Source organism: Orcinus orca, chromosome 10 (assembly GCF_937001465.1).
Source record: "Orcinus orca chromosome 10, mOrcOrc1.1, whole genome shotgun sequence".
Classification (NCBI taxonomy): Eukaryota; Metazoa; Chordata; class Mammalia; order Artiodactyla; family Delphinidae; genus Orcinus; species Orcinus orca.
Window position 1 is genome coordinate 97,790,138 of NC_064568.1, and position 13,318 is coordinate 97,803,455.

At 46.4% G+C, this 13,318-nt stretch overlaps 1 protein-coding gene across 5 annotated transcripts in view; it reads left to right on the top strand.

Annotated features, from left to right (window-relative positions):
* NEDD9 (neural precursor cell expressed, developmentally down-regulated 9) overlaps window positions 1–7,723 on the top strand; it is a 300,840-nt gene extending 293,117 nt beyond the window's left edge. For all 5 annotated transcript variants that reach the window (XM_049715606.1, XM_049715605.1, XM_033434908.2 and 2 more), the window contains 3 exons: window positions 568–1,794; window positions 3,144–3,233; window positions 5,424–7,723. In XM_049715606.1, coding sequence (XP_049571563.1) covers window positions 568–1,794; window positions 3,144–3,233; window positions 5,424–5,933 — 1,827 coding nt within the window. In that variant the 3' untranslated portion in view covers window positions 5,934–7,723. The remainder of the gene's footprint in view (window positions 1–567; window positions 1,795–3,143; window positions 3,234–5,423) is intronic.
* The last annotated feature ends 5,595 nt before the right edge of the window (window positions 7,724–13,318 follow it).

A 13,318-nucleotide genomic window follows, 5' to 3' on the forward strand; every position in this document is an offset into this window, starting at 1 on the left:
AGCCAATAAGAAGGTAAAGTAATCAATTCCGTTTGGCAAGCGACTGCTGTATCTCATGTAGCTCACGTTTATATAGGGTGTCACAGCTTACTCAGGCCGTACATATATGGGCTAACGCACTGGACTCATTCTGCCCAGGAAGTACAGTTATCCTGACTCTGCAGATGAGGGAACCGTGTCTCAGAACACTGAAGCGGCTTAGTGGGCAGCACACGGCTGACAGGTCCGGGAGAGACCCTAGGCCTCCTGACGCCTGGCCGGGGCTGCTGATGCATCACCTGCCCTCCCAGCCTGCAGCAGCTGAGGAAGGAGCCCCAGGAGGCGCTCAGCAACGCAGGCCCAGGAGAGCAGCGCAGGCGGGAGGGGTCCACGCAAGGCAGCGTGGAGGCCAGGGAAGGATGCACTTGTCAAAGGGCGGGGGAGGTGAGGGCAGGGAGACGCTTAGGGGTGGAGGGCGAGCGAGAGGGAGGCAGCACCTGGCCCTCATCCTGACGTACCGCTCAGTTTCCGCACCGTCACGTGAGCCAACTGAGCGAATAACAGCTTCGCTCTCCACTTGCTTTTCAGGGATACGCCATTCCACCTCCTGCCTGCAGAGATGAGGCCGGGCTTAGGGAGAAAGAATACGACTTCCCCCCTCCGATGAGACACGCCGGCCGGCCCGACGGCAGACCCGAGGGCGTTTATGACATCCCCCCAGCCGGCACCAAGCCCCTGGGGAAGGACCTTCACGCTAAATATAATGGCGACGCTGCAGCGGAGCTGGCGCCACGGAGACACCAAAGCATTTCCCTGAGCCACCCGGCCCCGCAGCTGCGCCAGCCCGGGGGCTCCCAGAACGACGCCTACGATGTCCCCCGGGGGGTCCAGTTTCTGGCACCGCCAGCAGAAACCGGCGGGAAAGCAAACCTCGAAGAGAGAGACGGGGTTTACGACGTGCCGCTGCGCAACCCGCCGGACGCCAAAGGCTCCCAGGATGTGGTGGACGGCATCAACCGGCTGTCCTTCTCCAGCACCGGCAGCACCATGTCCACGTCCTCCACCACCTCGAAGGAATCTTCGCTGTCTGCCTCCCCGTCCCAGGACAGAAGGCTCTTCCTGGATCCAGACACGGCCATCGAGAGGCTCCACCGGCTGCAGCAGGCCCTGGAGATGGGCGTCTCGGGCCTGATGGCGATGGTCACCACCGACTGGCGGGGCTACGGGTACATGGAGCGACACGTCAACGAGGTCCGCGCCGCTGTGGACAGGGTGGAGCTGGCCCTGAGGGACTACCTGCACTTCGCCAAGGGGGCCACGGCCAACGCCTCCTGCCTGCCGGAGCCCCCCCTCCACAACAAGATGAAGCGGGAGCTCCAGAGGCTGGAGGACTCCCATCAGATCCTGAGCCAGACCAGCCATGACTTAAATGAGTGCAGCTGGTCCCTGAATGTTCTGGCCGTCAACAAGCCCCAAAACAAATGGGATGACCTGGACCGGTTCGTGATGGTGGCAAAGACAGTGCCAGACGATGCCAAGCAGCTGACCACGACCATCAACACCAACGCGGAGGCCCTCTTCAAGCCGGGCCCTGGCAGCTCGCATGGGAAGAGCGGGCCCGAGAGCATCACGAACTCCGCGGAGTGCGCACACACCAGCTCCCAGGTACAGCGGCTGCATCCCGGGGACCACAAGGCTCCAGCCCTCAACAAGCCACTGCCCCCAAGCCTGGGCAAGGACCAGCCCCCTGACTGTAGCAGCAGCGACGGCTCTGAACGGAGCTGGATGGATGATTACGACTACGTCCACCTCCAGGTAAAGAACCAGACTCCTACAGCACCTACACTCACATGCAGGGGCCTGGGGCTAATGCCTATAAGGCTGGTAGCTAGACTACCAGAGCCGAGACCAAGATTAATGTTCAGAAACACGATGAATGGTTCACAGATTGGAGGCAATGTTGTCCAGGAGGAAGAATACTGGCCTGAGAGTCCTGAGTCCTCCAGACTTTTCCGTGACACTGTGTCACCAGCTTCTGTAACCTCATGTCACTGCCTCATTTGCAGAATGAACGAAGCGCAGGGGTGGATTAGATCTGATGGATATGCCTCAGGCGAGCAGGAGGAGACTCCCCAAGTAGGTTAGCGGGCCGCAAATAGACATACCAGCTCCACTTCTGTTTGCATTTCATGATACGGTTCTGCACGATACTTTATTTGGAAAAAAAAAGTAGGGCGAGGGGTGTTTCACGGTTAAGGAAAACGATTTGAAAACCTCTGAATTTCTAAGGTCCCTTCAGCTCTATACTGTGTATGTGTATGTGTGTAGCATTACTCACAGAGAAACTTAACCCCACCATAGGCTGACCTTGAAGAGCACTGGGCATTTGCCAATTGACCTAGAACTTAACGGCATAGGGAAATTGGGCCGTCACAGTCTGCGTCCTCCAGGTGGAAATTCCACCAGGTTGACTCAGGATCCTGACAGCTTTCCCTTCGGGGGATTAAAACATTCTACAAGATCCATTATTTGGAATTTGCTTTACTATCTTATTCTGCCATTCTTTTCATTTGACTGACAGCCACGAAGTCTCCTGAGGATTATTACACAGTTCCTTTGCCTACAACTGGGGAGGGGAGAGCAGAGCCACACCTTGTGCTGGAAAGAAGTATGGGGAGACAGTAGACCGAGGCATTAAACATTGACCTGGCTGGTTGTCCAACTCTGCCTCTTGGGAAATGCTAATTTGGTGTAGAGCTGTAGATGATTGAAAGAAACTAGAAACACAATGTGGACCATGTTTAGACCCCCGTTAGGGGGTTTATGGGTTTGCATATAATCTATTAGAAAAGAGCGCTGAGAAAAAGTACCGCTTACGGAGGTTTGAAGGGGGCCATGGTTAACCCTCCAAAAACGGTAAAGTGGAGCGGACAGCATGACACCCCACATGCAAATGGGTTTTAGTTTTCGGTTCTCATCCGCACAGTGACTCTGGAAGTCTGGCCGAGAAGCCCTTTCTGGGGTTCACAGGGCCTAACTGGGCATGCGGGAAATTGCCAAGGCAGCGGAAAATGGAAGAGTATTCACGTGTCTGTCAATGAAATTGTTAGCATAAGCGAATCCTAGTGGTGACGTCATGTTTTCTTTATGTTGGAAAATAATAGGGTAAGGAGGAGTTTGAGAGGCAACAGAAGGAGCTCTTGGAAAAAGAAAATATCATCAAACAGAACAAGATGCAGCTGGAACATCATCAGGTACGTTCGATCAGAACAAAAACTACTTGGTATTGAAAAGATTTCCCACTTAATAAGGAAACTATAACTTCAAAAGATCATGGTTTTGATCCTCCCAGTACACTTTGGCATAAACAAGCTCCAAGGCACATAATAGGGTATAAGAACAAAGAGAAGGACTATGGCCTTAGTAATCTAGCTGGGTGTACCTGGACCATGTCCAAATACAGTTTTTCCAGGCTAAGCCTGTACATCTAACATATTAAGACTATTGGGCTAAGGCAGTTGGTCTCGAGGAGTAAGACGCACTCAAGCTGGCCCAAGCAAACAGGTTTTGTAGTAAAGCCACAATAGGGGAATCCGAGAACAGAAAATGAAGCTATAGCCATGTCTTAAGGCACTAGGACTGTCAGTGTCCTCTCCTTCCTGGACTAACTTGGTGTCTCTCTAAGTTGACTTCCTTGGCCTCTATTTTCTGGTAGTTTCCTCTGATTATCTACTCATTTGGTTCCCCTGTAACTTCACAGAACCCACAGCTGGACACTCACAGCTGGACACTCAGAGCCTTTCCTATATATAGTTTTTCATCTCAGCTTCCTCGCTAATAGTCAGCCCCTTCTGTGGTTTATCAAACTCCTTAAAAAAGAGTCTGGGCCATTATCTATCTATCTATCTCCCTCTGTCTCTCTGTCTCTATCATCTCTATCTCTGTCTCTCCCCAAGCCTGTGGCTTGGCTGTTCTTGGTCCAATCTAAGGGGAGGAGGGCAGGATCCAGTGTTTTCAAAATATATCCAAGTCCATTTACTAAGGGCTTTGGGCAAGGCAGTTTCATTCAAAAGTTGGGCATGAGTGGGGCAAATAATAATGGGTATTGCTAATACAAGGGCACAAAAATAACGAGAAATGGATGCAGGATTTATAGGCCTTTTAGGATGAACTGAAATGGCATGTAGGGACATGAAATGGCGCACTGAACTCAGGAAACCAGAGTTCTAATCTGTGCTTTCTGGCCAATCAATCATATGACCTCAGGCAAGTCACTTAACCTCCCTGAACTTCCATTATTTCTCTATAAAATGAGAAAGTCCCTCTCCCCTCCGACCTAATGAGATGATATATTTATGAACATACTTGGAAAAGCATAAGCGGAATATCTTGAAGCATCGCCCTGTATCTGTTTATGTTTGCTTTGGCATTTGCCCAAGTAAGACTGCAGGGCTTTGGGGAACTTGTTGAAATCATAGTAATTCCTAAGAAGAAAACAGAGTCTACAGAAAAGGAAAGCTCGCTGTGCACTTCTCAGGGGAGAAGCTGAGTGAGGTTAACCCTGCTCAGACTCAACCCTATTTCAGGGCAGAAGACTGAGTCCTAAACTCCGGTCACAGATAGATAGTCCTTGCCTGTAAAAGAGAGCCTCTCCTGACACTTGTTGCAATAGCTGGAAATTATTATCATTGCAGTTTAAATAATCCACCAGCTGGGGGCAGTGAGGAGAGAAGGGAGAAAGCTAACACTGAGTCTGACCTTGTGTGAGGCCCCTTCCTTTCGACCGCTCTGGGGGGCTAAGTGTTATGATGCACAGCCTGCGTTCAGATTCCCTTAGAGAAGTTCTCTTCCGCAGTGCACATGTATTCATATGCAGTAGTCTATCCTGTAGTGCTGGATAATATTTATAAATCTGGACAGAGTAGGAGAAATAGAAAAGGGTCATGGATTGTCATTTATCTAAGTGCCTTGAAGGGACAAAGGCTTTCCCCCAGAAGGAGCAGACTGTCAGTGACTGACCTGACAAAGAGATCCCCACGTTTGCTTTTCCCTGGCCACCTCTCAACATGTAATAAACATTTACCTAGAGTCTCCATTATACCAAACACTATTCTAAGCACTTTGCAAATATTAACTCATTTAACCTTCGTAAAGGTGTGGGTAACAGAGCTGGGTTTAAACCCTATGCTGCCTTCCAGCCTGAGGAGAGAAGAGACCCATCGTGTCCAATCACAGAAGTCAGAGCTGGAGGATTCCTTAGGGATCCTCTTTGTCAGCCTGTACCGTTCACAACTTAGGAAAGCCAGGCGACTGGACAAGCCTTGGCATCCAATAAGCACCTCACACTGGGATGAAGATCCCTGCGTTTTAACTGCGAGCCCTGGTTAATTTCCATGTCAGCACATTGCCTCATCCTTAACAAACGGCTTTTTCCTTCCCTGCAGCTGAGTCAGTTCCAGTTGTTGGAACAAGAAATCACAAAGCCCGTGGAGAACGACATCTCCAAGTGGAAGCCCTCCCAGAGCCTCCCAAGCACCAGCAGCGGCGTGGGCGCGCAGGACAGGCAGCTGCTGTGCTTCTACTATGACCAGTGTGAGACCCACTACATCTCCCTCCTCAACGCCATCGACGCGCTCTTCAGCTGCCTCAGCTCGGCACAGCCCCCGCGGATCTTCGTGGCGCACAGCAAGTTCGTCATCCTCAGCGCCCACAAACTGGTGTTCATCGGAGACACGCTGACGAGGCAGGTGGCCGCCCAGGACGTTCGCAACAAAGTGATGAACTCCAGCAACCAGCTCTGCGAGCAGCTCAAGACTATAGTTTTGGCCACCAAGACGGCCGCGCTCCATTACCCCAGCACCTCCGCCCTGCAGGAGATGGTCCACCAGGTGACCGACCTGTCCAGGAACGCGCAGCTCTTCAAGCGCTCTTTGCTGGAGATGGCGACATTCTGAGCAGCAAAAGAGAGACTGACTTGGATTACTGAGGAAAACTGGAAATACTCTCTGGTTTTTGTAAATCTTATCTATTTTTGTAGATATTTTATATGAAAATGAAATATTTTAACACTTGATGGGTTAGACGACATTCAGAAATTCAGGGAACTCTGGGGAACTTTTTTTTTCCTGCGTGGTTCTTGTGTACACATCTAAGCATCTAAGACGTAAACTGTACAGAATCCTGTCCGTGTGTGTGTATGACTGTGTGTTCATGTTCATTCATAGATGTTTGTCTGATACATTCCATTGAAAACCATGAATTAAGAAGCACCTTAGTAAGCACCTCCTAATGCTGCATTTTTTTTTTTAGAAAACATACCAGCTGGTTGTAATATTGCTCTACATACACTAGCGATTATTCTGAGCCTGTCACTCCCAAGTCTGGGAAGCACAGTATATTTGCAGGTGTGCCCCTTCCAGTAAGGAGGCATGCTATGCCTTGTTTTTGTTTTTGAAACCCCTTCCAAAACTGGCTGTCTTGGGCGCGTTATTGCAAGATGCCTCATTTCTGGTTGAAAAAGCCCTCTTAGAGAGAAAGTTTCAGGAAGTATACGTTAATCCAAACTCTGACATGTTAGGTGCTGGAGGAGTGACACGTGTACTTAGGGGCCATGTCCCCACTTAGGGTTGTTTCAGCATGGCGAGGACGTGTTTCCGCAGGGCTTTTTGCTCACTGGCATTTATGAGTGACTCGGCCATGCGATTTTCCAAAGGATGTTTTTAGATTTGCAAAAATATATATTATTTGCAGCAGGAATTCATAAAGACACATCAGACTATGACCATCCACAAAAGGAAGGATGGTCCCATCTGCCAGTTGTAAGTAGGGGCCTTTCTGACTCTCAACATTCCCTTAGGTGCTACTACCCCATTACCTGAGGGAAACTGGCCAGTTCCTTGATCACCTAAACATTAGAGCCACCAGGCCACATCCCACTCTAAGAGAGTCCGGTGCTTGATCCTGTAGCCTCCCTAAAACATGCAAATGCAGACCCAGCACTCAGAGCAGCTGTATGGAGCCCATCTAGGCGTCACAGCTCTGTCTGGCCAATGACCCTGTGCACACTGCTCACCACCGTCTCCCAGCTCGGCACAGCATCCGTCCGTTCCACAGTCTGTCCTCTCGTACCTGCTGGGGTTGGCACAAAACAAACACACCACAAGCCGTCAGATTCATCACGCTTCTTACCCCAGGGGGTGAATGTAGTCACATATTACCAAGTCAAGGAGCAAATTACAGTTTATCAGTCCAGTTTTTATTTAATAATGCTATTCCAGCCGACTGGAAAACATTTTGGTTTGCGATATATGCCTTGACTTAATTGAGCTTGCTTGTTTGAAACAACCAAATTATTGGAACAGGAAAGGATTTAGGCGAGAAGGATGCATGATCTAAGTGGGATACGAAATGATCAGTGAAACTTACCCTAGAAGTGCTTTTCAGAACCACCGCTCTTGTAGTTCTTGACGTTCTGCTGTGCCAGAAGAAGCTGTATTGTTACAAGAAAGAAAGTGTGCGCGAAGGAAGAAGCAGGTTGCTGAAAATCAACGAAGAGGAGGTTGAAAAGTGTCCTTGTAGATTTCATTGTCTAATGTGCATCTCTTAGGAGGTGACAGACTTGAGCAAAGTGGTGGCATTTCACGTGTTCGAAACCAAAATGTTCAATCTGTATCTCTCTCTCCCACATTGTATATACAGACTGTTTTCAAATCATTAAAATTTTAGATGTCTGTTTTCATAGGCATTGGGTTTTCGTTTTCTACATTTCTTTCCTTGTCTCAAAATTAAATATTAGCTTATTTCGGCACTCCTAATATAGAAAGTTAAATTATGGAGATTTTATCGATATTATAGATCTGGATTTTTGAGTAAAATTGAGTGCTATTTTTTCATTTTGCATCATTTAAGGAAAATTCTGGAATTTGTGAATATTACCAAACCCAGACATCTGGAACAAAGCTGCTCTTCACCAGAAAGCCTCTATATTTAAATGACGGGTGGAATGATTTCTGCTACCGTAATATGGATGTTACTATTCACATGGTTTTAGAATCAAAGGGAATTGCTCGATTCATTCTGGAATGGACATCAAGAAATATTTAAAACTATATTTGATGAAAATAAGAGATTCGTAACCACATAAATTATTTTTAATGCTTGGCCCACTCTTTCACGCTGGTATCCTACTGCGAGTTACAGATAAAGTATCTGAATATACCTTGCATATACCTTTTTCCCACATCTATAAACATTTTCAAAGAAACTGACAAGGCACTTCTTGGGAAATGGTAAGTCCTTTGAAAAAAAACGGCACTAGAACAACTAGATCTCTCCATGGAAAAAGAATGAATATTTACCTTACATCTTACAGAAAAATTAACTCACATGGATCATAGCCCTAAACGTGAAACTAAAAACTCTCCTAGAAGAAAACACAGGGGAAAAATCTTTGTGATCTTAGGAATACAAGCGTTCCTTAGGTAGAACAAAAAAGCATAAATAATTAAAAAATTGATAAATTGGACTTTATCAGAATTTAAAACTTTTCTAAGAAGACCATTAAGAAAACAAAAAGTTAACCAACAAACCAGGAGAAAATATTTGTACCACATACCTCAGCTAAGGACATGTATCAGAATAAGGAAACAAGTAATTTTTTTTTAATTTATTTATTTATTTTTCACTGTGTTGGGTCTTCGTTGCTGCGTGGGCTTCTCGTTGCAGAGGCTTCTCTTGTTGTGGAGCATGGGCTCTAGGCGCACAGGCTCAGTAGTTGTGGCACGTGGGCTCAGTAGTTGTGGTGCACAGGCTTAGTTGGTCTGCAGCATGTGGGATCTTCCCAGACCAGGGCTGGAACCCATGTCCCCTGCGTTGGTAGACGGATTCTTAACCACTGTGCCACCAGGGAAGTCCCACTAACTAAATGTTTTAACCAGGCAAAAATTTTGAACAGAAACCTCACAAAAGAAGACATGTGAGGGGACTTCTCTGGTGGTGCAGTGGATAAGAGTCCACCTGCTAATGCAGGGATCACGGGTTCAATCCCTGGTCCAGGAAGATCCCACATGCCATGGAGCAACTAAGCCCGTGCACCACAACTACTGAGCCTGCGCTCTAGAGCCCACGAGACACAACTACTAAGCCCGTGAGCCACAACTACTGAGCCCATGCACCGCAGCTACTGAAGCCTACGCGCCTAGAGCCAGTGCCCCGCAAGAAGAGAAGCCACCAGAATGAGAAGCCCGCACACCGCAACAAAGAGTAGCCCACGCTCACTGCAACTAGAGAAAGCCCACGTGTAGCAATGAAGAACCAACGCAGGCAAAAAATACATAAAATTTAAAAAAAAATAAAAAGGAACCGGTAAAATTTAAAAAAAAACGTGAATAGACAATAAGTAAATGAAATACAAACCCACCAAATAGAATCATTAAAGTTAAAAAGATGAGCCATACCAACTGTTGATGAGAAAGGGGAGCAAACAGAGCTCTCATACACTGCAGGGGAGAATGCAAAACAGTGCGAACACTTTGGAAAATAGGTTGGCAGTTTAAAAAACAAAATTAAATGTATGCCTACCATAGGACCTAGGAATTCATCTCCTAGGTATTTACCCAAGAGAAATAAAAGCATGTGTCCATATAACACTTGTATAAGAATGTTTATAGCAGCTCTCTTTGTAAAGCCAAAAGCTAGAAACAACCCAAATGTCTGTGAATGAATAACCATTGTTACATATCCACACAATGGAATACTATACAGAAACAAAAAGGGGAAAAAAAGTGAAACAAAAACCAACATGAATGAACCTCCAAATCATTACGATGTGTACAAGAAGCTAGACGAAAAAGAGGACATATAGTATGTTCCATTTATACCGAATTCTAGAAAATGCAAACCACAGTGACAGCAGATCAGCGGTTGCCAGGGAAGAGGAGTGGGGGGAGGAGTACATTACCAAGGAGCTCAGGAAGCCTTTGGGGAAGATGATGAAAATGCCCCTTTTCTTTCTTTTTTTTTTTTTTTAAATCGTGACCTCTCTTGTTGCGGAGCACAGGCTCCGGACGCGCAGGCTCAGTAGCTGTGGCTCACGGGCCCAGTTGTTCGGCGCCATGTGGGATCCTCCCAGACCAGGGCTCGAACCCGTGTCCCCTGCATTAGCAGTCAGATTCTCAACCACTGCGCCACCAGGGAAGCCCGCCCATTTTCTTGATTGTGGTGATGGCTTCACGGGTATATGCATGTCAAAACTCATCAAATTGTACACTTGAAATGCATACAGTTTATTCTTTGTCAATTATTATTTTTTTACGTAAATGGTCTAAACAGAACAATTAAAAGTCAGAGATTCTCAGACTGGAGTTTTTTTAAAAGCAAGACTAAATTATATGCTATTTAAAAGATGCCCAATTTAAGTAAAAATAGATAAGTTAAAAGCAAAGAGACAGAAATATACCATGCACATTCTAATTTTTAAAAAGAAAAGCTGGAGTGACTATCAGCTGACAAAGTAGAATTCAGAACTTGGACAAAAAGGGGCATGTCATCGTGAAAGGGCCAGTTCATAAAGAAGACAAAACATTCTTAAATTCGAATGTACATAGTCATAAGGTTCAAAATATTATGAAGCAAAAACTGACAGAACTGAAAGGAGAAACGGAAAATCTGTAATTACAGGTGGAGATTTAGATACTATCTCTCAGTACTTAATAGAACAAGTAAACAAAAAATGGTAGTAATTGGTAACAATTGGAGTCCTCTGGAACTCCCCTACATTGCTGGTAGGAATGTAAAATGGTACAACCATTTTGGAAGACAGTTTCGCAATTTCTTATAAAGTTAAGTATACACTTAGCATATAACCCAGCAATTCCAAAGGTATTTAGGCAAGAGAAATGAAAATGTATGTCCATTAACAACAAGGACCTACTGATAGCACAGGGAGCTATAGTCAATATCTTGTAATAACCTGAAAAGAATCTGAAAAAGAATATATAGAGATATAACTGAATCGCTTTGCTGTACACCTGAAACTAACACAACATTGTAAATCAACTGTACTTCAATTAAAAAAAATTTTTTTAATAAAATATATGTCTACAAAACTCACTGCTTTATTTAGCATAGTCCCAAATGGCATCAGCAGGTGAGTGGATAAATAAATTGTGGTCTCTTCATACAATGGAATACTGTTCAGCACTAAAAAGGAGGGAACTAGTTACATATGTAACAGCATGAATGGATCAACCTTACAAACATTACGCTGAGAAAAAGCCAGGTAAATGAAGAGTATGTATATATGAAGCTCTAGAAAACACAAATCTAATGCATAGTAACAAATCAAATCAGTGATTTCCTGAAATCAGGATTGGGAATTAGGAATTATCTGGAAAAGAACACAAAGGAACCTTTGGGTGTGAGGGATATGTTTTATCTCAGTGCTATATGTATGTTTTATATCAGTGCCGTGTGTGTGTGTGTGTGTCGGTGTGTGTCGGTGTGTATTTGTAATTTTCACTGTCTGATACAGTAGACAATAATCACATGTGGCTATTAAGCTTATGAAATGTGATGAGTACAACTGAGGAACTGTTTTTAATTTTAGTTAATTTTAATTTAAATAGCCACATGTGGTGAGTGGCCACTGTTCTGGAACTATATCTATATCTAGATTCCTAAGGTAATTATGTGAATGCAAATTATTTGCATAATATACACATAAAGTGGGCGCATTGTATTGTATGTGAGTCATACCTCAATAAAGTTGATTTTTTTTGGGGGGGCGGGTACGCGGGCCTCTCACTGTTGTGACCTCTCCCGTTGCGGAGCACAGGCTACGGACGCGCAGGCTCAGTGGCCATGGCTCACGGGCCCAGCCGCTCCGCGGCATGTGGGATCTTCCCGGACCAGGGCACGAACCCGTGTCCCCTGCATCAGCAGGCGGACTCTCAACCACTACACCACCAGGGAAGCCCTAAAGTTGATTTTTAAAAGACGTAAAAATATTTCCCAACTAACTCTAATGTTCCATTGTTTTCAAATCAATATTAATATTGATATTAATAATATTGACATTTTTTCAAATCAATTATTATCATCCACCAACTAACAGAAACCCTGGAGGGCCCACAGGAAAAGGTCCAATCAGAAAGTTCAGCTTTCTAAAGAGTCCATCCTGGGCTAGGTCATGACCCACCCGAGAGACAAACACGGTTTTCTCCTCGCCTAGTCAGTAAAAGTTGATCTGGGCTTCAGATGTTTCCCCATAAACCACATCTACATTCTTCATAGTGTTTGAGGAATTATGACAAAAGAAATGTTGCTATTCACCAGAGGACATGAAAAACAAGGATTCGTTTATTCATTGAAAGTTTCCTGCCTGGCTGAACAGAGTTGGCAAATCCGCCCTGTCCGTCACTAAGCGGCAGCTGTCCCGGCCCGAGGAGCCACCCAGCCTCACAGCCCGTGCCTCTGCACCAAAGGGCGGGAAAGAAGGGGGAGCCCCGCTCTCTGCTTTTCTTCATTTGGGACCAAAAGTAAACATGCCTCTTAAACAACTCAAGTCAGGTGATGGACACATGCCCAACTGAAAGCTTCAGGAAAAGACTTAGGAGTACAGCGAGAGAGAAAAATCAAAGTGATCTAGGCTGGGTAGAAAGCACACACCAAGCGCAGGGAGCCTGGCTGAGGCTGGCCGTCGGGAAGGAGCAGGACAGAGGTGGGCAGGGGGCCTGCGGGACCGGCTGGGGCTCCAGCGCACAGGGACGCGGGCTTTGCGCGGGGCACCTCCAGAGAACTGCTGAGCTCAGAATAGGCGGACACCACATCCTTTCACGCAAGAGAAAGGAGAAGTAGCAGGAGAAGGGGTCAAGAGGAGACAAAAGAGATGAGAAAGACAGTGAAGATTATGGACGTATGGAGGGAGGAGAACGGAGACAGGAGGGGAGACTGGGGGCGGCAGGAGGGGAGGCTGGGGGCGGCAGGAGGGGCAGGGAGAGGCGCAGAGTCGAGAAAGGCTCTACTCAGTACTCTGTGATGACCCACACGGGAAAAGAATCGGAAAGAGTGGATATATGTGTATGCATAACTGAATCACTTTGCTGCACGCCCAAAACGAACATAACATTGTAAATCAACTGTCCTCCAATATAAAATAAAAATTCAATTGAAAAAAAAGTGTCGGGCTTCCCTGGTGGCGCAGTGGTTGAGAGTCCGCCTGCCGATGCAGGGGACGCGGGTTCGTGCCCCGGTCCGGGAAGATCCCACATGCCGCGGAGCAGCTGGGCCCGTGAGCCATGGCCGCTGAGCCTGCGCGTCCGGAGCCTGTGCTCCGCAACGG